Below are 25,344 nucleotides of genomic sequence, written 5' to 3'. Positions count from 1 at the left end.
CTCCAGGGTCCAGGGTTTGATTCCAGCTTGGGGATCACGTCTCAGTAGACTCTGCACAATCTTTTGTGGATTTTTACCTGATGCTCTGGTTTCCTCCCACTTCCCAAAGACATGCAGGTTAGCTTTGATTAGCTACTCCAAATTATCTTTTTCCAGTGGAGGGTTCAAGGGGATTTGATAGGGGGGTTAGGGAGAGGGTCTGTTCCTACTAGCGCACTGGCTATGGGGAACATAGAGAAATAGAAGCAGATGAGTTGAATTCATCACCTAACTTGCTTTCTCACGTTTCCATATCTGTTCAACAAAGACTGCTTTACCTTATTGTACACAAGGTCAATAGGACAGCCCGAGTTGATATCCACAAAATCCACCTCTATGTTTTTATTGAGCAGCTCTGCACACTTGGTCATGGTGTCAGGAAAGCTTCCCTCCAACTGTAATGAGCAAAATTCCAATACTTTATATAAAACACACTCGGTTCTAAACACCTTCACGCCTTAAGTACAAAAGCTCAACCGTGTTATTCTGTACCATGTTTTGAAAACACAAACAGAAAGTTAGGTGATAAGGGCAGTGTTGTAACTGGTTAATTAGTTGGAGTGATGGCGTTTTCTGGAATTACCTGGGACTGAAGTGGAATAAGAATGAAGGCGTTTCTGATTAGTGGAGGGCGTGACACATGCACTCTTAAGTCTTGATAAGCATAAAGCAAATAAGAAATACTCCAAAATTAAGAAATATGAATTTGACATTAAAAGAAAGCACATTTAAGATTTCAGAAGGCAGTATTTAAAATCTGGGCACGCCGAATTTTGTAAGACAGGGTAAACTACTTCTACTTTCGCAGGTCTCATTCTTCTGTTGCCAAAGAAGGCCAGGTGACAGGAATAAGGCTTGAACTGACCTGCACCCCAAACAGATCTTCACTCTCGTGTCTCTTCAGAAGAGCCCACTCAGACGTCTGGCCCTGCAGCAGGTTAGTGCACACAGCCATTTCTCCACAGGTGATGTCGGCACCGAAACGTTTGCATATTCGACGGAAAGGAAGATTCCCACACTAGAATTTCCAAAAACAAAAGAGCATGAAATTCCAATGAACTCCGTTACTGTCATGTAACTGTAGGTCCACTGTTTAAGTAATTTTGATATTATATATTGCAAGAAAAAAGGAAGGTCTGCTGTTCGTTTTTATACTTACCGTTGTTAAAGGGGCAAGGTACAGCTTGTCTCTGAAGTCCACCTAGCAAAACAAAAATATACATGATACTGTAAATTAGTTAAAATATTTCTTCAATAGAAATGTGGATAGCTTTTGCTTATATCAATAAAATGTGACAAATTACTTCAGTTTTATAAATATACTACATACGTTTCATGAAAATGTTTTCATTTTGCATTCCGAAATGGATATGTAGAACATTTATAATTTATGATTGCAATATTTGACAACTCAGAATAAGTGTTTTTCAAAAAACATACAGTGCATTATTTTTAAAATACTGGAGATGACTTTTTAGATTTTATGTCAAACAAATAGTTACTTTTATTTCTGCACTTCAGCTTTAACACTTTTGAGTTTTTCTTGCCAGCACAGTGGAAGTAAAGGTTAAAAGCACACCTTCTTATCACAAGATAAGACAAATCTGCTTATTTCATACTTATAAATGTCATATGTAACACTTTGCATATGTCTAAACTGTCTCTATCACTTTCAATCACCCCACAATTTCACTGTATATAGGGTAGTGCATATCTGGTGAATAATCTCAAAGATACAGATTTGGCAAAGCAATAATCAAGATACTTTAAAAAATGTGAACGGCAGCATCACAAGCAAACATTACTTATATCGACGCTGTGCATGCATCGGTGCATGCAAGCTCACTTTATGAAGTATATTCTTAAGCACATTATATTCCCGAGGATGTGATCCTCAGACAGGTGCACAGTGAAATGCAGCTGCAACACTACCAATACTGTGACTAAAATGATCATTCAAGTAGCAAAAATGAGACCATAGCAGCAGCAGAGAATGCAGCTTGTGCCACGAATGTCATCTTCCCACGCTATCAAAATTGCACTCCGTCATCATATATTAAAAAGCGGGAATGGACCGAGATCTGGGATAAGAATAACATTAAATGGTGGGACCCTTTGGAAGCTGTAAACTCTTCTCTTGCAACATGCAGGTTAATCCTGAACCGAGCAATCAGAACCAGTACTAAAGGCATGTCTACAGAGAGAAACCACAGTTGAGTAGTGGTTAGGGCTCTGGACTTTTAACTGGAAGATTGTGGGTTCAAATCTCAGATGACACACTGCTGTTGTAACTCTAAGCAAGGTACTTCACACCTGCTGCTCCACTATGATACCCAAAAGTATAAATGATTTTTTTGGATAAAAGCATCAGCTAAAAACATGAACAACGACAGAATGGCAATTGCTGTGCTTTACATGTTATCTGTATGATGACATACAGTAGTAAATCCATAAAAATTACTTCTTTAAATGGACAGAATTTTACTCCAGATTCCCTCATTAAAAGTCTGGTTTAACTTAGTCTTGAGGTGGTGATTAGTTAGGCCAGGAGAGTGAGACATTCAAAGAAAAAATGTGTTCCATTTCTTCCTAGCTATTTGTTATTTGGAGAATTGTGAGAAGGTGGTTAAAACAACCTAGATGAACAAATCCTTCCTGAACAAATCCTTATTTTCTTATTTTTCTGTGCCCTGTGTAAATTGTTTTTTAAGAATCAAAACTTTCTTCACTTCAACATATTTAACACTTGACTTTGTATAATCAAATCTGTTTCCCTTTCACACTTCTCTCCTATTCACTTGGCTTGTCTACTTGGACATTGGGATCTTGAATTAATCGCGTTCAAAGACCTGCAAATATTATAACATGGAGCATTATCAGTTAATCTTCCACTGTAGACACTGGGAAACAGTTGTCGGACCTCATTTTGCAATATTTCTGCATTTTTCAATGAAGCAAGCAGAAAGCAGAAAGATAAATGTCCCTTGAAAGCTGAAGTCATCAGCTGGTGCCAAGACAACTTACTTGTTTCTTTTCACAGGGTCGAAGTCTTACAATGTCAGCATCAGTTACCACACCAAGAGTTTTAACAGGAGTCTTTTCTCCGTGGTGTTCTTGTTCTTTGGAGTCTACGGAAAAATTCAAACCAACTGTTTCCACAGAAGAGGAGATTCCCTCTGCTTCTGTGTTGGTTTCTACCTCTTTTACCGCTGTTAGTGTTTCTACATTTCCTTCTTCTTTTGGGACATCTGCTGCAGTGCTTCTGCCCACTGCTTCAGAAAGCTCTTCTGTCTTGGTGGCATTGCCGCTAGCCACTGGCTTGCTTCCCACGTCCATCTGGGCAGTGCTCCTCTGCTGATTCTTCCTGGTCATTTCCCTGAGATAAGCTTCGGATGCCTTGAAGGAAACCTGCTTTTTCCGCAAGCGGTGTTGCAAGTCTTTATTGAGGTTGTTTTTGACCGCGGAGCGTCCGTCCGTCTTATCCAGCAGCTCTTGGTTCACCAGGTTCTTGAAGTTCTCTCCAATATGAGCCTTGGCGAACCTGCAGGTCAGGCCATAGCGACACTTCCCAAAGGTGTCAAAAATGTAGCAGCGCTCTCCGATATCTGCGGGCTTCAGTGCCATGTACTCGGAAATATTGTGGAAAAATTTGCATTTGTCTCCATAGAAGCACTTACTGGCGCATTCCTTTAAAAAAACACGACATATACATTAACATCATACTTAGATGTTCAAGTAGGTACCTGTGTCAGCATGTGCAGAATGCAAAGAAACAGGTAAAGGTTTATTCCATGTTGTAAGGAAAATTCATGTGACACCTGAAGAAGACTCCATAGCTGAAACGTATTTCTTTTCTTGTCCTTTCAGCATGGAATAAACATTATACTCGCAATATGCATGTTTATATATGTTTTACCTAAAACCCTGCTTAATACTGTTATACTGAACATAATTATTAAATGATTTAGAAACTAAATTTCCTGTCCTCAGAAAAGCGACATGCAGAGTCTCATGTTTTCTCATGTATTTAGTTTAAAAAAAAATCAAGATGTAAAACACCATTCAAATCACACTGATCTGACAAGATCACTTCAACACTTCAACAGATTATGAGAGACAATAATAGATGTTCTATTAGAAGCTGATTCTTTTTGGATACAGTATTAAAATATTGCTCAGTTTGACTTCTGTCCAGTACAAGTTGCTATACGGAACAGCATAAGCTGGTATATAAAAAGTTATGCAGTTATTGACATTCAGGAAACATCAACCCATTTTCTACATTTTCATTTGTAAATGCTTTCCTAACACTTAAGCAGTATGTTTTTCACTTGGAGGAGTGTGTTACAATGTGTAAATAAAGGTCAAAGATGTCAGGCTGTTAGACCACAAAATGTGTTGCTGTGGAAAAGAAGTGTAGACTTTCCACAAACCCTGTACATTCATGATTTCCCACTAGAGTGGCCTGACCGTTTTCACATTTGTCACTGAACTAGCAGTCTACTCAAGTGTTTTGCAAGGTATAACAACAAAACATTTCAGACTACTGAAGTTAACACTCTATATACACAAAGTGACAATGTTAAGCCCATGCGACTGCATTCCCATGTGGTTCTCCTCCAGTATCTCTGGCACACACCACAACATACCTGAACGATTGAGGGGCACAGCTTCTTATCGTCGTAGCTTTGGGGCTTCACATGAGGCCTGCTCTTAAACTGCCCCCTTGCTTTCTTCTTTCCTTGATCCTTCCCTCCTTCTTCCAGCTTCACCTTCTTGGTCTGCGGTTCCTCAGCCTGATCTCCTCTCGCCTCTTCACTCGCCCCTTCTGGGCCCTTTGCATCAAAGGCCCTTTTTTCACCTTTCCACCCGGAGTCTATACACTCATGGAACTTCTCTTTGGTTGTGCTGTACCTGGATATAATAAGTGGTGTGTAGCGTTTTATAAATAAACATGCTGTACAATAGAAAATGCAAGTAAAATACATCGACGTGACGAGAAAATAAACAGACTGTGAACTGGCCCAATAAAACCAAATTGCAGTCAATTTTAGTGAAAAGGTAGGTAGGTCTTTAAGCGCGTATTCAAGATGGCACCAGTTGCTGTCTCCAACTGATTTAGCCAGTGCTCTCCACAGACTGATGCTGCAAACAAGAAGGTTCGATCTCCCAGTGTGTGGAGCCTAGTCTTTGGTAGAAATAACAAGGCATAAACCAGGAGATCTCAAACTTTGCATAGGACTATGAATGAAAACCCTTAATATAACCTAGAGTATTCGGTGCCTTTTAAGTAAGCAGGAGAATCCTAAAGTTCAAAATGTTTCAAAACTTAGTTCTCAAATTCAATTTATATAGAATGGGGTGAAGCCTATTAAAGTTGTGAGATATTTGAACTCAAGCATCCTAATCCAAATGTTCAGACTGTAATGACAAAACTGCTACGTCTATGTATTGTGAATTCCAATTAAATGCTTTCTGATACTTCTACGTCTAACACAATAAGCCACTGCATTAGAAATTATTGCTTTCACAGCGCACAGCAATTCAACACTAATTTTTTGTTAATCATTCAATAATGTATTGGTTTAGTTTTAATAGATTAAGATAACAAGAAAGCTGGGGGATACATTTAGCATCAAAGGCAGTTCACATCATGAATAAAAGGTTAACATAACTCCACAGAACAAAACAGAAGTTTAAACACTGCTTGCTCCTTTAACTTTCAACACAGTTGGTACCTAATTCCAGGAGATGCACCGCACTGAGCAACTGCTGCATTAAGAGACTCATTAAGCTACTCATTTTCTATTTAAGGATTATTCTGTTAAATTAGTATATTAGTAAAATATCTATAGTATAGACATTTAAAATAAAGGCCTATTAAAAAAAGACAAAAATTTCCAAAACATAAAATGTCATTAATTGTTTGTGCACTATCTGAAAACTGTACTTTTTGGGATTTGCATTTTTATTAGCATATAGTTGAACATATACTGTATATGTACTCATGTTTAAAAGGTGCAACACTAGAACTATGGAATCCTTTAGGATTAAGCGCACTAAAAAATGTACTCTACTATTAGATACATCCTATCTTTAGTGTTTTTGTTACAAAAAATTAGTTTACATATCCAGGACACCTGAAAATGGAAATTGAAATCCTCTGTTCCTAAAATAACACTTTAAAACACTGAGCTATGCTCAAGACATTATTACGGACTTCCCGAACCATTCAGGAAATCTTGAACAATCCCGCGCCGCCTAAAGAACAGGGGATATGACATAGTTAATGTATAACTTAAATGTTTTAGTTAGCGTACTTACGGAGCCTTAATGGCCGCGATGCCTTTGTCGCTATTCTTTATTACTGAAGCTTTCTCATCTGAAGTCTCATTGGTCTTTTGCTCCTCCATTATTTCCTTCAGGAAACGAAAAATACCTTTATCACAATCCGTGGTCATTTCATGTCACTGAAGAGTTTTGACATTTTTGAGTTTACAAGTTATAAAACGTATTAAATGCAAACTTTATAATATGGCTCAAATGCAAACAAGACACTATCATAATGTAAAATATGAAAAAGTCCATAAACTTTGACTACATGAGATAATTCTACACGATTCACTGCATTATTTTAATTAAAATAAATGCTAGCATTTAATATAAACTCGTCGAAATAATCAATAATGTACATATATATTAATCAATAATTATTACATTTAGATGCACACTTGCTTGATTTTAAAAAATCCACTTTATATTTTATGCATTGCATAAAGATGTCTGATATTGCTAATAGTGAAACTGACGTAATAGTTAATACACACAGAAATGGTTTCACAACCGGAAAAATTAAACAACTTCTTTAAAACGCTTTAAAATAATAACTGTTGCTCGAAACCCCGATATTTTAGTAGAAATGGTACAGCAGTCGTTCTGTTTTAGCAAATACAAAACTTTAACATTGCGGTACGAGTTTTCGGAAAAGACAAACCTGATTTTTCGTGATAAGCGTTATTCAAACACCGCTGCACAAAACGTGCTCATCGGGCTGGTACAGTAAGCTTTAAAACACGTGAGTTCTCCCGTACATCATTTTTAACTTTCCTGACTGCACACTTCACCAGTACACATTAGTTCCTATTGAGTTGTAAAACGCGATGGGAATAACGAGTTTTTACTGGCCACACACTTTAAAGTTTGTACGAATACCTCATTTACACAGAAAGCTTAGGTTTGAAGGTATCTATAGTTCAAAAGGGGTGTTTCGATTATTTATGTGCTTCATATAATTAAATTCCCCCGTATGAATGCATTTACTTTTTCTTTTCGACTAGATCAATGTAAATCCATAAATCCCGACATTAAAAAAACTTTATATTTATCAAGATGAACACAGGGATCAGGGGGGGGAATTAAAACACTAGGGGTTTTATTTTTTCTCTTAATGCTTTAGTATAGATTTTAGAAAACAGCATAATGGATTTATATTCGCTCCCAATTAACATTATCATGAAACCGCCAGAATGCACTATAATGATTTAAGCACAGCATACACTAACAAAATATACCATAAAACCAAATGAGCTTGCGACCAACTAATCTTCAAAGAATTCCCTTTGAAACTTTCATCAGCAACCTTTCTTAATGATATTGATGATCATGATATCCCCTAAGCCCTAAAATATAGATCTCATTAGGCATTTGGATTCAGCAATGCGGCCGGCTGCTCTTGTGCGCCCCTGGTCATACTAATTTCACAGCGGGTACTTTCCGATTGAACACCTAACCTCCTTCATAGCACCGAGACATCACTCAGCTGGGGACATTGTAGTTCAAGCCATTCGATCAAGTAAAATTCTAGTATTGATTTACGCTGAATCAGGGGTAACACATACATTCAGCGACAGGATGCGTAACAAACTTTATGGAGTAACTCAATCTTTATAATAATCATCATCATCATCATCATCCTCATACTTATAGAGCGTAAGTGGAAACTCCACTCAAAGCGCTTTACAAGTAATGGGGACTCCCCTCCACCACCACAAATGAGTAGCCCCCATTTGTCGATGATCCGACGGCAGCCATAGTGCGCCAGTACACACCACACACCAGCTATCAGTGGAGAACACAATGATGAAGCCAGTTCATAGATGGGGATTATTAAGAGGCCATTATTGGTAAAGGCCAGGGGGGGAATTTGGCCAGGACACCAGAGTTATAACCTTACTCCTTTCCAGAAACGGCCTTGGATTTTTAAAGACCACAGAGAGTCAGGATCTCGGTTTTACGTCTCATACGAAGGACGGCGCCTTTTTTACAGTATGGTGTCCCCGTCACTATACTGGGGCATTAGGACCCACACAGACCGCAGGGTGAGCGCCCCCTGCTGGTCCCACTAACACCTCTTCCAGCAGCAACCTTAGCTTTCCCAGGAGGGCTCCCATCTTGGGACTGCTGAGCTGTGGGGTGATATAGCGGCTGCTGGCAATGTAAAGTTCGGTGCTTGAGACATTTTTGTGATTTGTTTTCCGAGTCTATATTTTTTTTTAATTTTACAGGGGTTTGTGGCGTATTTACTATACATTTTAGTTTCCTTATGTCTCTGTCAATGAAACACTTTCTCCAAAGCGAAGTGCATTTGAGAATGCCGTCAATACAGTACAGTAATGAAACAGTAGCTTACCTGTGGTCCTGTAAAGCATCGTGCTCCGTAATAGACAGTGCTATGTACATTTCAATTTGTAAGGATACCGCTCTAAAAAAATAGGGCGTGTGCCTGCAACCACGCTTTAAAACACGTAACGGAACAAATAACTACGTTTTTTAAATCATTTGTCCTTCCTATACTATGATTTTGTTTGTATTATACCCCCGTTGCGTTACAATACATTCATACCTACAGTATAATTAAACCCAGCAGTCTGAGGATGCAACAACATGGAACTCTGTGATGTCTTAAGCTGCGGTGCTCTACTGCTTCATGATGCCCAGTAAATCAGGATAGGAAATAGTACATCGGGGCAATACTTAATCGCTCTCGGAGCTCTCTTCTCCATCCATAGCGGAAAATATATTATTATTACTACTCTTCCACAGTAAAGGAACTTCTTTTTAGAATAAGATTCACTTGGTCCGATTTACCTCTGCACCCCGATATCTAGAGGTCCGATCAACCTCTGCACTCCAACCTGCCGCAAAATGTCATTTTCCTATTCTGAAACGAAGAGGGGAAGACTTTTTGCAACTTTGTGCAAACCGGACCGCGGCAATCGCCTCCACCCCAGGACTGTACAACACAGCGTCGCGTGCCCGGTCATCCGCCTGCGGTGCACGGCCCAGGCTGACGGCGCATGCGCAGTTGCCAGCCCCCCCGGGGAGCGACCAGGAACTTCTGTGCGAAAGTGGCGAATCTCGGCGTCTGCAGTTGGGGGGTATCAAGCGACCTTTGGCTTTTGAGAGATATATCAGTTTCTGACTGACGGGGACAATTGTGTAGAACCAATGCAACATCGTCCAGAATAAGAAGGGACAATGCGCTATCAGAGGAAGTTACAGATCGCAGCTTCGGTTTGTTTATTTTTCGTGAGCTGTTTCCGTTTCTCTGCGGCGGAGAGCTCGACGGCGGCCCTTCCACCACATAAGCGTAAGTTTATCCCGTCTCTCTGGCGGTTTTATTGCTTTTGTAAATGTGGATACTATTGCTCATTTCTTTACGAGTTAATGCAGTTTAGACTAGTGCACCATACCGGTAGCGTTTATTTTATTCACCTGTTGTAACTGGCATTTCCGTCTGATACTACAGTACTGAAGTGCTCCCTGGGATTTGAAATTACTCCGAGTCAAAATCAGGTGACGGGGTTGCTTTCAGCAGCTGTGTAAAGTGCTACTGTACTGCAGGGCTGAATAACCCCTATCTATGTAGGCTCCTATTACTAACAAAGCTGAAAAAAATACTCGCTCAGCACATCAGAAGAGTTGGTTTCGCGGACGCGATAGGGTCGATGTACTCTTTAGTACCCATATTGAACGGGGAGGAGGAACAAGGATAACAAAGAGCCATTGTTTTTGTTAAGTACTTTAATCTACGTACACTACTTTGTGTGATTCGGTTTAAATCTGCTTTCTGGCTGTTCGTCGCTATTTGAAGCACAGTAGTACGACAATAAGAGTTGGCAGTCGCTTGCTACTTGCAGCTCCAGGGTAGGTATTCCTCTCCAGAGGCAGTGTATCACTTTACCTGTTTGCATTTACAGTGACTGAATTTGCAGTCGAGTAGGTGGTGTGGCATGTTGTGGCAGATGCAGTGATCTCATGTGATTCATGGTAGTTTGCATAGCTTTGTTTTTCCACCAGATTCATCACTTTCACATGACAGGGCAAGACTGTACCACGCAGACTTCGGTATTAAGACAAACAGTGATGTTCATTGCACTCATTGAGGCCATTAGAGCAGCCCAATTAAGTCTAAAAATCCAGAGAACTCCTCTTTTTAATTTGGACCTTGATTTAATGTCTGATGCATCGTAGCTTGGAAAAGAGCTGGATAAGATTCTCAGTTTTTACTAATTAACTAACAGGCTAGATGGGCCAAATTGTGTCCTATAATTCATAACATTCTTTTGTATTTTGTTTTTCTGAGAAGCTGTACTGAACCTTCTTTGTCCTTGAGGGCCCTTCCTTCTACAGAATAAGGAAACAAAACTCAAGGAGGAACCTGTTTATGAAGGCCTCACACAGGACTAAATCAGTCCCTAGAGGATTCTAAGCAAACTGAAACCATTTTAAATAGCTCGTCACTGAACACGTAAGGGATTTCTTTCCTCTGGTAGATACCTCAAATAGAATATAAACTGTTTATATATTTCCACAATAATAATAGTAAGAATCATAGAAGTAACTTCTCAAAGCACTTCACAGTAAGGGGGAAAAAATGTAACAAGGAGAAAAGGTAGCAAAATTAGCACAATTAAGAACAGGGTTTAGAATGCAGACAACCGATGAAGCCTTCCTGAAGAAGAAGGCTTTGAGTCTGGATTTGAAAGCACTCCTGGAAAGGTGAATCTGATATCCTTAGGGACAGAATTCCAGAGCTTCTGGGGCGCAGCGAGAGAAGGCTCTGTCGCCCACTGAAGGTAAGCGAGCTTGGGGGACAGACAGGTGCTGAGGTGCCAAGCCATGAAGAGACTTACTGTAGAGCATGAGGATTTTGAAGTCAACACGAGAGAGCGGACACGTGCCTAAAGCCTTGATATGCCTTCTTCAGGGCTCAACTTGTCTGGTTGTGTTCTGCCTCAGGAGGAGTCTTCTCATGGCTCTGTCCTTCTCCTCCTGGTTTTATATCTCTCTGTCCATGATCCATATCCTGCCACTTTACTGTGTTGTGTTTTATACATTTTTTGAGAAAAGGTTTCAATTCCGAAACTTTCTACACTACCATCCCCAAGGAAGTCTGGTTTAATTTCAATACGAGTGCAGCTGTTGTGTCCTCTGGGCTTGTGGCCATTGTGGCGCCCTCTAGTGGCAGGAGAAGGGACAGCTGAAGAACCGCTGAAACGAACGGCCGCTCTTTTTCCTTAAAGAATGGAGTACTGGGAGGTGCAATTAAACCTTTTTAGACATTTCCTCACATAATTATGTAAAGCAATAGCGTGATGCTGACAGATTAGTTGATTTTTAATTTGCGGTGTATGCAATTACATATAATTCAAGGTATTTCTTGTTTCTGTTTGATTTTCTGTGTCTGTCTTGCTCCTGCACATTACTTGATTCCTGAGAGGCTGTCTAGTTTTGTCTTTGTCTTTGGAAATGTAATCCAGACTCCTTGTCCAGTGAGAGTATGATTGTGTATTCAGCCCATTACCGCGAAGCTCCCTCTTTCTTGCAGTGATTTTTAAAACTCATTTGCTCCATATCTTTTGTGTTTCATCCTTTCTCATGTAATTCATATAGATTTTTTCATGTTTTGTTTGGATTGTCTGTGGTGTTTGTATTGTCCAGGGCTCAGGATTATATATCATCATAGCTATAGCAGTTTGCTTCTTTGCACACTACAGTGTGTATACCTATACACAGCAAAACCATACCAGCTCTTATCAAATGGTTTTCCATTTTTTAATTCCAGCTTGCTCTACATTTTCTCAGAAATCCTGTGAAGAATGCTTAAAGAATGTTTCGGTAAGTTACATTAGACATTTATTAATGTTTCGTTATGTAACAAGTCATCATCCTTTCAGTACCAGTTGTAGTGTGTGTCATGTTAATTTTAAAAAGACATACCAGTTAAGTTTGTTACCAGTTTGAAAGTGATTTGATCATTGCCACTAATTGCAGGTTGGTATAAACTGCTGTGTAGTGTTAGGGAACTGTTTAGACTTTTTCATGGGAGAAAGGAGTTACTGTATGTAGCAGCTGGTAAAGGTTGAAAAAGAAAAGGAAGTTTTTTTTATATTATGCAGGAGGTTTAAGTGATAAGTAAAGTGATCATTTGGTTTGGATAAAATGTCTTCTTCCACAAATTATAAAGGAATGTAACTGATGAGTGCAGTTCTGTTTTGACTCTGTCAAAATTAAATCTTGCTGCTCAGGGGCTCAGAGTTCACATAGCCTCATTCTCTCAAGAGGGTGATGTCATTTCTGTCAATAGGCTCAGTGCCAAGTTCTGCTATATAACCACAGAGCAGTAATCTTCTTCTTCAAAACTTCTGCAGGTAATGCCTTTATGATGTCAGAGTGGAATGCTCATTTCAGGAGTTTCCAAAGCCTCCAGTGTAAAGATCAGCTCTCTTTCATTGTTTCCTACCAAGAGAAGTTTTCTCTAAAACTGATTTAACAAACTGCAGGGACATCAGCATTGCAATTATTTCTATTGAAGTAACAGGCCACTGGATCTGCTGTGATTGAAATTTGAATGCTTGGAAGATATTCTAGAAAATAGAATATATGCATTTTATACAGTTTAATATTATTTTAGCTGTGCTCATGCACGTTTGGTGAAGAACAAGTAAACACTTTGAACAAGTTGCTTTCTCATCAGTTATAATCTTGACCTGCTTTTCTTATAAAAAATAGGAAATTTACTGACAAGTGATACACAGAGTAACATGTTAGTTTAAAAACTCTTTTGTGTCATAATGCTGAAATGTTTTGAGAGGTACAAAAGTATTTTAATTCACAAAAATAAATGAACAATTTGCAGAAAAGCAATGTATTTAGAATAGTTTTTGAATATCTGAGAGCAGAACACTTCCTACCCTGCAAACTGAAACAGTGGCAGAAAAATGTGAAGATAAAATAGTTACATTTGGTAACTATGAGGAGAGAAAATAAATATTTGAAACTGTAACAAGGTAGGATAAGGAAGAAAATATTTTGCAAACTGTTTTTAAAATCTCCCATTTTCTTAAATCGTTTTCCTTTGTGCATGAGTTTCACCACAAGAGGGCAGCTGTGGTCTCCAATGTCTAAAACATTGTAATGACAAGTATAATGTAAAACACGTTTTTCCTTAAATATTATTGTTAGACTCTTCAGCCTTATCTCTTTTACATATATTTTATTGGCAGTAGGGTATGTTAAACCCAGTCTAGAAAAATGTTTAAATACATTCAGATGTGTACACTTGATTTTGTAAAGGAGCAAGTAATGGTTTATTCCATGCTGAAAAGTGTGTCTTTCTTCAGGTGTGGCTCCTCAGCCAAAACTTTGTTTCTTTTCTTCTCTTTGCAGCATGGAATTACTTACATTACTTGTCCTTTTGCAACCTACGCATGCTGATGCAGCTACCCACCTGAACTACTTGATTTTGTAATGTGTGTATATGAATATGTTCCAATTCATTTTATTAGGAAAAGTGATTCAGTGGTATTTATTTTGAGATTATCGCTAAGGGTCCTTCACCACCTCAAGTTCTTTGTAATATCTATAATAGGAGTGGGGCAATCCTTTATATACTCAGACTGGCAGTTGTTGGGCTTTTTTCTTCCCTTTTTGAATTGTGATTTTCTTTCTACAGTGCCTGTGGTGCTACACCAACAATACCTGCTTAGATTACCCTGTCAAAAATCTACTTCCTCCCCCGTCATTGTGCAGCCTGTCTCAGGCCCGATGGGGGGTGTGCTGGGGTAAGTATTTTGAAAGACCCTATTTCGAGTCACGCATATGTGCAATTCCAGATTTTACCCTGAATTTAAGAATCCCCAGTAGATGATTTTGATTAGAAGTGCATGGCAGCAGAATGCCTGCTGATGGCTTAATTGGAGTGCTAGGTCTACAAGGACTGAAGGCATACTGAGGTGGATATTGAGGCTATCGTCTAGACATAAATAGTCCAAAGGCATTTAGTGAACTTTTTTGTTAAAGAATTAGAGACATTTATGTTCTTCTTTATTCTCTTTATTTTTTATGCCTGTTTTAGGATGCACTTAACTATTAGATCCATACAGTATAGCAGAGGAATGAGTGTGTTGTTTTGTGACTGGTCTCTTCTGCAGTTGAATTTGTTTTGTGTGTAACAGAAAGTGGCCAGTAGGTGGCGGTATTGCATTGAAAGAGTGGTTATTTCTATGTGGGCAGCAGACAATTTACTGTGAATTGCTCAGTGTATTTCTCACAATTTTGCTTCTTTGTGACTAAATAAAAATAGGTATTATCAAGCATTTTCCCTCTGTATTGCCTTATCACACTCTCCTTGTTTTGTTCTTTCAGTGAATTTTGAAGCCCTCATTATTGCCATGGCTGTGGTGGGTGGAACCATTTTGTTAAGTATTACTGTCTGCTGCTGCTGGTGTTGCTGCAGGACTAGCTCTTCAGGGTAATTTCCTTTCTCCAAACATTCTGGTTGTGGCTGGTTCCATGATTGTGCTCCCAAAGCAAATCAGCTCTCCAGGAACACGTTGATAGAAGCTTTCTTTTGTGAGCATTCAGTGGACTTACAATCGAGCTGTGTGAAGATACGTCTCCTATAGCCTTTACAGACCCTGCCAGTGAGGGTGCTATGAATATGCAGTGCTTTGTGGAACTCGGAAAAGAAGTGCTGCACGCATTATTCCCAGAAATAATAGCTGTCTTATAGACCATTTCATGCAGGGAAAATCTCTCTTGTTTCCCTGTCTTTACTTAGCCTTTTTGCTTATACCTGACTGATACACAGTAGTTTGGAAGAAGCTAAAATAATAACAAATTATTACATGAGGGCTACATAACAAAGAAAATGCTGCATTGAACATGCATACTATATTATCATTTATCCATTAGTTATATATACAGGTAGGCTATTCATGATATATAAAGGGTATTCTAGTATTCGATACTACAATATGGATACTACAATATGTCAAATAAGACATACAACTGCCATACATTTTTAATTTTACAAGATTGTACAAACCACAGGTTAAGAATCTTATCATCTTTGTTTTGGGATCTATTGTTAGTATTTGTGGTGTATTTAAATATAATAAATGAATATATTTTGTGAATTTTAAAGCAGTGTGGTAGAAAGAGTTAGAAATGGTCTGAAAATACTAGCTTTGTTGAAAAAAAATGTTCAGCTGATGCAAAATGTCTAAAACATAGCAGATGGCCATCATCCTGACACTAAAGAATAAGATCAGTCTAGCCTTGATTTGTAAGGGATAAGACGTAGAAAGTGTTGCTTAAAATTGCTGTTTTTTATTCAAATTACTTTTATTGAAATTACCAGAACACTTTTCTGTGGATTAGTTATCTTATCAGATTCTGAAGTCAGAATTGAATTTGATCTTTAGAGGAAGACATGCTGAATGACACTGTGGCTTTAAAGCTTGGAAAATTCCAGCCTTTATCTCTAACGCTTTGCCTGTTTTGGATCTCCCACACTGCACTAACTCTTAGACCCTAATAAAGCCTTTACCCCAAACAGTGTCACATAATTAGGACCAGATAGATCCTAAAATATGACCAAGCAATCTCTAGGACTGTGAGAAAGCTAACCCCTCGCACAGGTCGTTCATCAAACGGGCATTTAAAGTCATTATACTGTAGTTATGCATATTAACTTACACTTTTAATTTCTAATTTGCACTTTTTAGATGACAGAGAGTTTAAATACTCATCGGTAACATGTCTTATATGAATATAGTCATAAGGTGAGCTTAACTGTAGATAAGTTTAAGAATGGGCTTTGTTCCATTCCATATTAAAACATTTGAAGTTTGTACTTCAAAGCGACCGACTTTAAGTCCGAGTAATTATTTTAATTCTTTTCTCTAGGTTGGACAGAGATGAGGAAAGATTGTCCCGAAGGCGGGAGGAAATCCGACAGCGCTCCGAAGAGCGGTGCGTATGGTTTTGAAACTGGAATTGCAGAGGAAGTATTAATCTTGCGTTGTCTTGGACTCGGCTTTTTTCCATGTTCGTGGTGGAACTTATGGAGGCCGGAGAAGAAGAAGCAGCAAAGTATTTTTTTTTTTTTTTTTTAGACCCGGCGGGTGTGCCTCCATTAACCTGGTCAGGAAGCCACTTAAGAAAAAAAAACTGCATGAGAATCGTAACATAGCATTTTTAGAGATCTCTGAAGTTCTTACTTTTTGCACATAAAAATGTGCAAGACAGAATATTTTTAGGGAATTGAAAGGACTGGGAGATTATTGATGTCTGCAGTGTTTGTCCCCTGACATTTAGCTTGGGGAATATTTTCCACTGCTGTTTTCTGGTTACACAGTTGAGGTTGGGATGAGGTCATTTCTGCACTGTGGCTTTTTTGTACATTCTGGAGCCCAGTATCCAAGGAACAGTGCAGCCGACAGTGTTTCTAACTGACTAATTACAACTTTTAGAGCATTAGGGTTATATAAATGTAATTTTGCTGTCATGATTTTACAGCTTCATTTTGAAAACATCTGAATATTAAATGCTGTTGTAGTTCAATTGAAGCGGTCATGCAGGAGGGATGCTGGTGTGGCAGCGGTGGCCAATGTAGGGATTGTGTTTTGAGAGAGAGACTCACAACTGGGTTAACCACTAAACGTATGCCCAGAGAGCAGATGAGCTACGCAAGTCAGAGATTCCTGGAGCGGGTCCCCGGTGTCTGAGCTGAATTGAAAAGAGCCCTTGAAGTGGCTCTTGACTCGTCACTGCGGAGTGGTGTCTGTGATTTAACAGACATCTGGGGGTAGATCTGTAGGCAGTAGATCTGGGGGGGTAGAGAGTAGATCTTGGGGGACACAAGTGAATCCCTTTCCTGTACCTCAGTAGTCATAGGTATGATTTCTGTTCATTTTAAAAATGCATGAAATGCTGCTTAAGTGATAAACAGAAAGTCCGTCGGGATGCTGGGGCACATTGTGTATTTTCAGTGCCTCGAGATGGCCCCGAAAAGTCTGGACTTGGGCCAGCAAGAATTGACCTACTGTAGGACTGTAGCTGTCACCTGATTCATTGACGCTATTGAAAAACTGAGGTTAGAAATCTGTGCACTTCCTAACTCGGATGCACTTCCCTACCCCCTTTACTCCCATTCAGTTGTGAATAATATTTCCCCATATAACAATATAAGAGAATTTAACAAAATATTTCATTTTCAACAATAACAGTTTTTATAGGATGCATACCTTAACGTGGGAAGTTACATTTTTTTAACAGAATCAGGAATCAATTAGTGTGTGTAAAGCAGGAGACAAAAGCATAAAAGATGCAGAGCCCCGTTTTATATCGAAATGAGACATGATTAACATAACTATGGCAGCTGGAGGCTGGGCCTTGTGCACTGTGCAGAACCCAATGAACACTTGCACAGAAAGGCTAATATGTATACCAGTGGCATAGAAATGCTATTTGGATATGGAACAGTGGAAACTCTTTTAAAAATATTTTAATGAGCCATAACTATGTATAATACTATTTTTGAAATATGGATACTTCTCAAAAGTATTTCTGGATATTTTCCTAGTTCACTATTGTTTCCTTAAGTTTATTAAACTTTCCTTGGTAAAAAAAATCAATAATCGTATAAAACCGTAAAGTAACTACCGTTGCTAAATATGTGTCAATTATAGTAGTCAAGCAAATAATCCAAAAATGTAATTGGATACTAACTAAATCATAGGATGAATTAAAATCAGTTGATTATCAAATCCAAAAGTGTTTGCATTTAAAACATATTTTAAATCAAAAGGTTTGTATTGAAATCTGTGATTTTTTTTTTAAATGTTCAAAATCCAGATTTGTTAACATGGTTGATCTTCCTTCCTACAGACCGAATCAAGACTATATATTTTAATACAAAGGGAATCGCAAGAAAGTGGGGGCACAGTTCAGTTTTGAAACAATTTCGGCATTTTAAAACAATACATGCTGACAAAAGAAGTTCTTTAGATCAGGTTTTGCTATTAAATTTTTTCAGTAACATTTATACAAGCGTTAATATTTCCTTTGCTATTAATAGAGTTAAATATGTTGCTGAAACAGGTTAATATGAACATCAGTTACTAGTGGCTATGAATAGCTTTACAATGAAGGGCAAGACCCAATTAAGAACTAAGATAATAAGTTTCCCTTTAATAATCTGGTGGCTCATGGTGGAACCAGTTGATATTGATGTTTTGGAATTAATAGGCATTGCAGTGTTTCTGAAGTGCGTGTCTCCAAACTTCCCAACTGTTTTTCATTAAGGAATTGAGAAATCAGAACCCATTAAAGTTATGGAAAACATAGGCACCATTTGTTGAACATTTAGGCATAATATTGCTCATGCAACACACGGAGAAAAGGGATTTAAAAGTAATGTTTAGCTTATTAAGTTGTTTTAATACTGGCTGCATGAGATAATATATATTTTTTTCTAATTCCAGAATGTGGTCAGTCACAGTACAGATAACTAAATGTGATGTGCATGGCTTATTTGAAACCTGTAATTCTGTAGAAAGCAGACACCTGTTCTGGACAGACAAGAAAACCCAATGTTATATACCAAGGAGCTCAGCATCTTACTGCTTAAATCTGTATTTTATTTTCTCACTTGGCTAAAAGGGATACTGTGACTATATTAACATTCTATTTAAATAAAATACATTTCCCTTTTTTAACAAAGGTGACCTTATTTCATTTGTATTTCATTGTAAGGATCGGTTAACCAACTCTACAGATACAATGTCTTTTTCAATGTAGTTTCAATGTAGTTTTTTTTAAATGTTCTACCATTAGATATCCAATAAGGGTAAGTAATTCCCCCTTCTGGGGCCCTCCACTCAGCTTTTAAACTGAGCAGAACCCCCCTGGCTCTAGCAGAAGGCACTTGGTTTAAATGAAAAAACATTGGAGGAGTTCACATAAGGACACGGCATGGGCAGAAAGAAGCCACATTAAAATGAGATCCACTCAATTTAATTCCAGTAATGCATAGATTTCAGAGCATTAGGCAGGGTTAAATGACATGAGAACTGTTACAGTAGCTTCATTTGCATATATATTTCTATCATTGGAGCTGGAGAGTATTCATTTTTCATGTTTTGTTCAGCAAATGCTTTGCATGTAATTATAACTTGATTTCTGTCCATAGCCCTATTAATCAGACATTAATATCTCCATGTATTTGCATTAAGCTAATGATTCAGTCTTAATTAAATGTGCCAGTGCATTTCTGAAGAAGGTCGTTATAATATCCACAGGGTTATTTTGTAGTTGCCAGTAGGTGACGGCAATCACAATTATACTGAATCGGTCATATATCTTCATACCGAATAAGGAAATACCGTTTCCAGACATGCCCAGGGCTGCTAGCCTTTCGGCAGATAACTTTATTCAAGTCCTGCATTTTGTAGAAAGCACTGAATATCTGAAATATTGGAAAAGTCGGCATTTCTCATTTCTAGAGTATGGAAGGAAAGGTTGCAGAAGTATAAAATGATGTTTTCAACATGAGTAAGACTACAAAGATGGAAATTGTGATCCCATCGCATCGTGCTTTTAATGCGTTATGTGTTGTATGTTCATAGACCATTGATATGGATGAAGCAGAAAACAAATTTATAAAGTACATGAACTGAAATCCATATTCCTTGGTTCCATTCAACTTATGTGCTATCACTAAAATTGCATCACAAAAAAATAACACAAAGTGAACAGATCAAATGAAAAACTGAAAAGAATCCTAACATCGATGCATTCACTGTCAGGGAGTGTCAATTCTAAAACTAGAATTCAGACTGACTGAAAAAGTGGATAAAGAGCTAGATTTAATTACTTTTTCTAACTGTTGGGGAAAAATAAAATTTCAATGGTACACAAATATTTCAGTGTATGAAGTTAAAATGTTGACACCCAATCATTATATTACTTTAAGTTTTATAGTGAAATCATAATATTAGGTTTAATTTGCGGCCTTTCAATAAGACTTCTTTAGAACTAGTAATAAGTATTCCTGGTCATCTGATAGATACATATGCATTTACAGCAGTAACGCATAGTTACTATTGCTGTTTCTGCACGTCAGGTGTTAGTGTTGAGAGTTTAGGTCAGACTGTTCAGTTTCCTTACATTGGCTCAAGATGAGTGTTTGAATTAAGAAGAAAAATGTTTTACATGTACATTTGTGAATAGACAATCAGTGACTTTTTTACTGCCATGAGTATTCACTGTTCCTACATGTAATAGCATTCTTAGTACAGTATTCCAGACTGTGAACATTGACAAATACACTCTGATTTTAATCTTTAGAGCTGTACTTCTAGGAACGTTATTAACACTTCAGTTGACCTCCACATTTCACAGTCATTTACTGCATTATTATGCATTTGTAAGACTGAAACTGTAAGAATCATCTTCTAGATGGGGAAAATCCAGTATTTGATCTGTACAATGGTATGATCTCAAATAAGACAAGACTTTAGTCTAAACCACCATAGATATAAAAAAGTGTTTAGGTTGTTTTGAAAAATATTAAAAAGCATGTTAAAATGGTACATTGCAAAACTCCACATGCAATAAAGTATATAATATGCTTTAATTATTATTAAATGTGGGCAATAATTGCAGCCTAGTTAGACAATTCAATTTACAGAAAAGGAAATTGTGATAAACGTTTTTTACTAATGTGAAAAAATGAGCCTTTAATAAAACTTCTATCTTAATTTAAAGAAATGTGATACTCTATGAATTCTTATTCTGTAGCAATCTCAATTCCACTACTGTTAATACAAATAGAGCAGTCCATGCTGCTGCGATTTGTGGGAATGTGTATTTGCTGTAAGTAAAAAAAAAAACATTCCCTATGGTTTTTCCATTTTGTTTTTTTAAGGTTGATTCAGAGTTACATGATGCCTGGAATCAGGCCGCTTTGCCCATGTGGTTTTACATTTGCACCCAGCTGTATTGCAGACTGTCACTTCATTTTAATCTTCTGATCTTTAATTTACTTAAGATCTGTGTTTCAGGGCCTTTTGAATTTGTACCCCTCCCCCATCATCAATAAAACATCTCTAGGAGATTTTTTTCATCTTGTGTCAAAAGGAACACATTATGTTCACATTATCAAATAATTTAAAAATGAAAGCCAGACTCCTTAAATTAATAAATATCATTGCCTACAGAACTATAGAATGGTTTTCATCTGCCTGACTTGACAGTACTTTGTTTTCAGTCAAATACAGATTTTGTGATACTTGCATACATCTTACAGAAGTGATCTCATGGTATTATTAAATAACTGCAGAAAGAAGCCTTGTAAGAATTTAAGGGGACCTTACATTTCTTCCAGACGAACAATGTGATTTGATATGCTGATGCAGCACATTGTGTTATATCTTCTTTCTTTTGTTAATCTCTGCTTATTCAGTTTCAAAAATCATGTTTCTGCTACCATTTGAATCAATAGAATATTAAACAAGCCTGTTTTTGTAAGCTACATCATAGGGTAGAAGTGTCACTTTGGTCTCTTAGTGGCACTGCATTGGGAAATACATTCAGATGTGGTATTTGTTCCTGATTGGAAGCAGTTTTTAATGATCTTGTTTTCTCTGCTGTTGCTGTACCTGTTGTGTTGTTCATTTTGTGTTTTAATCAAAACTGAAAAGTATATATTTTTTGTTTTTGCAGGAAGGCAGAAAGAAAATCTAGGCATGATGAAATCCGGAAAAAGTATGGTATGTACCAGTGGCTTAATCAAACAAATATGTTTGATTAAGGCTTTCTGAAATTGAAATTCTTAGGGTTAGTCCTGCAGTTTACTCTTTAAAGGTTACTCTTAAACATGAGTCAATACTTTTTTAAATAGAATGACAACACCCTTATTACATGATTATTTTCACTTATTAATTTACTCATCACACAGTAACACCTGAAATGATTCTACTATGTTTATTTTGTGATCAGCTTATAAATTGTTGTACTTTATAGTTCATTGGGAAGACTTTACAAAATTAGGTATTTCACTTCTTAAATTGTGATTTTAGTTGCAAATAAGAGTCAGCTCCCATGTTTAGCCCCTGCAGTGGTGCATTTTGTGACAGTCGAAGTGCTCTGCCCTTCATCAATCCTCCTGAGTTGCTTTCTGACCTTTCTACAGCTTGGACTCCATGAGAAGACATCTTTGGCAACAGGCCTAAATCAGAGCTGATGTCATTGCTATATGTCAACCAAATCAAGGCAAATATGTCTGCCCATGCCAAAACTTTATAATGCATAAATGGCATAATGACCGTTTAACATTTTACAAAGAAGCTAACTTCAAATGAAAGTCACATAATACAATTGAGATTTTTTTTTATTTTCTGATTGAAATTGAATCAGTTATCCTGCATTACTGTTTAGAAATTCGATGGTTATATCTGTTATAAGGACCTCCTCGCCTGTTTACCTTTAAATAAATGGCTGAACCTTAAAATCTGTGAATCACCGTTAGTATTATGAGTGAAATAGTAGAAGCAAGAACATCTATATTTCATTATTGCTTTTTAAAACACTGTCAGTGATGGGGAAAAAAACTTTCCAATGCTAAAAACAGAAGAGTCTTCTTTTTTCTGAACATTTTGCATACACAGTTGCAGGGTTATAGGTTTCTGATGTCTGTGGATCTAGTGATCAATAAAGCATACAAAAATAACTTTCTGCTCATTCGTCTTTCAAAAAAGATGATGAAATGATTGAGTAAAATGTGTGGTTTATCTCCCTTTTCTCTGCAGGGCTTAGAAATGCCTTACAGTGTAAAGTGGCAGAACAGTTCAGCGGCATGACTTTGTTGACTTGGCTATGCAGATTGAAATGAACCTGTCTTGAATGTCAGCCTCAGGGTGGCTCTATAGAATTTGCTTTTAAATTCCTCTCATTGGCCAGCTCCAGTCTGTTTAAATGGTAATTACACATTTATAATGCTGTGCAGGTGTCAGAATCTGCCACATTGTCCTCGGGGAATCCATGGAGACTGTGGTTTATTCCTGACTGCAGGAATTTTATGGCTATTGCTCCTTGTGTTCCCAGAATCACTTCATTATTTTGCAATTGGAAAATGACTTAGTGTTGTATGTAAACACTGTGATTTAAGAGCTGCTAGTTTGCTTTCCTGATATATTTTATTTATAAAAGATAGTGATTTATTTATAGTTTTAAAGTGGGTCTTTTAACCAACACTGTATCATCTGTTTTGAAGATAGAGCCATCATGTTTAATGAAAGTATTCACAGATGTGCATGTTGTAAGCTGAAAAATACCATGTAATGGACATATCTATAATTGGACACGAGTATTTCAGATAAACAAACCAAAAAATGCTATTTCAAAATCTTACAGTTGTTGACAATTTAAACTCCTAAAGCAGAAAATTGTGCTTTTTGTTTTGTTTTCATTGGAGTTGAAAAACAAAAAAAAAAATAACTTCAAGTTGGATTGGTATAACTTTAGGTAACAAGCTGATAACCGCTGTTCAATGTGAAATATTTTTCATAAGACAGTTAAATGATTATTTTGCTTCAACCTCAAAAACATTCATCAGTATCTCAAGTAAAAAAGGATTCCTTTACCATCACACATGGTAGAAATGGACTGTAGCATAATCCCGCTGGATTTACATGTTTTCTGTGGCAGGACCACCAACAAACGGGTGACCAAGACAGGACTGGGAATGATTGTCTTTGGCTATCAGTTCACGTTGGCCGGGACAAGCTTGTGGATTTGAGCTGAAGCATAGGATAAGGAAGGGCAGAAAGAAAACCTCATTTTGTTTGTACCACAGGGCATAACATAGCAAATGAAATTCCTAAGTGTTGAGAATATTTCAAATTTAATGTCTTCAGTTGCTGAATCTGTAAAATATCAGAGGATACCTTTAAGGATATTTTTACTCCTTTCACAGATGCATGTCCTGTACTGGGTTTCTTGGCATGAAAATTACTTTGAGAACTGTTTTGTGTTTTTATTCATCTAAAGATAAACAATAATCATCTGCTGAATCCAATATATGTATATATTTTAAATGAGAAAATGTTATTCTCAGGAGGTAGCACTTAATATCTAATTATAACAATGTTTCAATGTACTTTAATAAAGTTATCTGTGTACCTTTTAGACACTACTAGAATTACTGTTTTGTTCAAAGCTGTGATGTGCAAAGCTGTGGGGGAATTGATTCTTAGCATGAAACTGGGATTTGATATTTTAATTTGGTTGAAGCATTTATATTGCAAACACTGCAAGACTGTTTACTTTGCCTACATACATAAGATGTTTTTTTTTTCCTCCTAGGGCTTGTTCCTGACTCTGACCACCCATACAGCCGGTTTGAAAACGAGTGAAGTATACAGCATTCAAGGTGCATTGCTTTGCAGGAAGGGGGGGCATTGGCAAATGTTTCTGTGGCTGTTTTCTTTGTTACATTTTCATCATGACTTATCCTCTGTGTTACTGCATATTGTACTAGCAGTTATATCATTTCCAAGAGATTGCTAGAGTTACGATCTGTTTATTTCTTGTTATGATCTGAGTGTATTTTCATGTGCATTTGAAAACACAATCACTTTTTTTCTGACTGCACTGCTGAAAACCATTGCTAATCTAAAATTAAGAATCGGTAAAGTTAACAAGATAATACAGTACTCACTATTTACAGTGCGTGTATTTTTAAGCCCCACAGAATGAGTTAAAAGTTTTGCTTAAGAACATTTTGAATTTAGGTTCTCGAAAAAATGTCATTTTGACATCCTGTTAGCTCCTTGTTTTGTTTTATTTTTTGTCCTGTAAATGAATCGCTTGTTATGTCAATGTAAGATAATGCTGTATAAACCTGGGCTGAAAAAATTGATTTCTAATAAAGGTTCTTTTTTCACTACATAAAAA

At 37.3% G+C, this 25,344-nt stretch overlaps 2 protein-coding genes across 4 annotated transcripts in view; one reads left to right on the top strand and one right to left on the bottom strand.

Annotated features, from left to right (window-relative positions):
• Nucleotides 1–9,325, bottom strand: part of dus3l (dihydrouridine synthase 3-like (S. cerevisiae)) — a 14,194-nt gene extending 4,869 nt beyond the window's left edge. The window contains exons 1-7 of one of the 2 annotated variants that reach the window (XM_088600606.1): nt 9,187–9,325; nt 6,364–6,458; nt 4,689–4,953; nt 3,064–3,726; nt 1,199–1,240; nt 905–1,057; nt 318–434 (exon numbers count right to left, since the gene is read on the bottom strand). In XM_088600606.1, the coding sequence (XP_088456732.1) occupies nt 318–434; nt 905–1,057; nt 1,199–1,240; nt 3,064–3,726; nt 4,689–4,953; nt 6,364–6,452 (1,329 nt within the window). In that variant the 5' untranslated portion in view covers nt 6,453–6,458; nt 9,187–9,325. Of the gene's footprint in view, nt 1–317; nt 435–904; nt 1,058–1,198; nt 1,241–3,063; nt 3,727–4,688; nt 4,954–6,363; nt 6,459–7,033; nt 7,143–9,186 lie in introns of those variants that run through there. The other variant, XM_088600605.1, reaches the window with a different exon arrangement.
• Nucleotides 8,080–25,344, top strand: LOC148650934 (pituitary tumor-transforming gene 1 protein-interacting protein). Of its 2 annotated transcripts, none has more exons than XM_088600607.1 (7): nt 8,080–8,094; nt 12,167–12,219; nt 14,057–14,165; nt 14,749–14,854; nt 16,294–16,359; nt 22,114–22,160; nt 24,754–25,344. In XM_088600607.1, exons 1-7 carry the CDS (start codon nt 8,091–8,093, stop codon nt 24,801–24,803), a joined length of 435 nt encoding a protein of 144 aa, XP_088456733.1. In that variant the 5' UTR covers nt 8,080–8,090; the 3' UTR covers nt 24,804–25,344. The 2 variants fall into 2 exon arrangements, with proteins under 2 accessions (XP_088456733.1, XP_088456734.1); XM_088600608.1 differs by lacking the exon at nt 8,080–8,094 and adding an exon at nt 9,419–9,688.

This window comes from Lepisosteus platostomus, chromosome 12 (genome assembly GCF_059453375.1).
Source record: "Lepisosteus platostomus isolate fLepPlt1 chromosome 12, fLepPlt1.hap1, whole genome shotgun sequence".
Classification (NCBI taxonomy): Eukaryota; Metazoa; Chordata; class Actinopteri; order Semionotiformes; family Lepisosteidae; genus Lepisosteus; species Lepisosteus platostomus.
The sequence above is the reverse complement of the archived record's forward strand: the minus strand, read 5'-3'. Positions and strand labels throughout refer to the sequence as shown.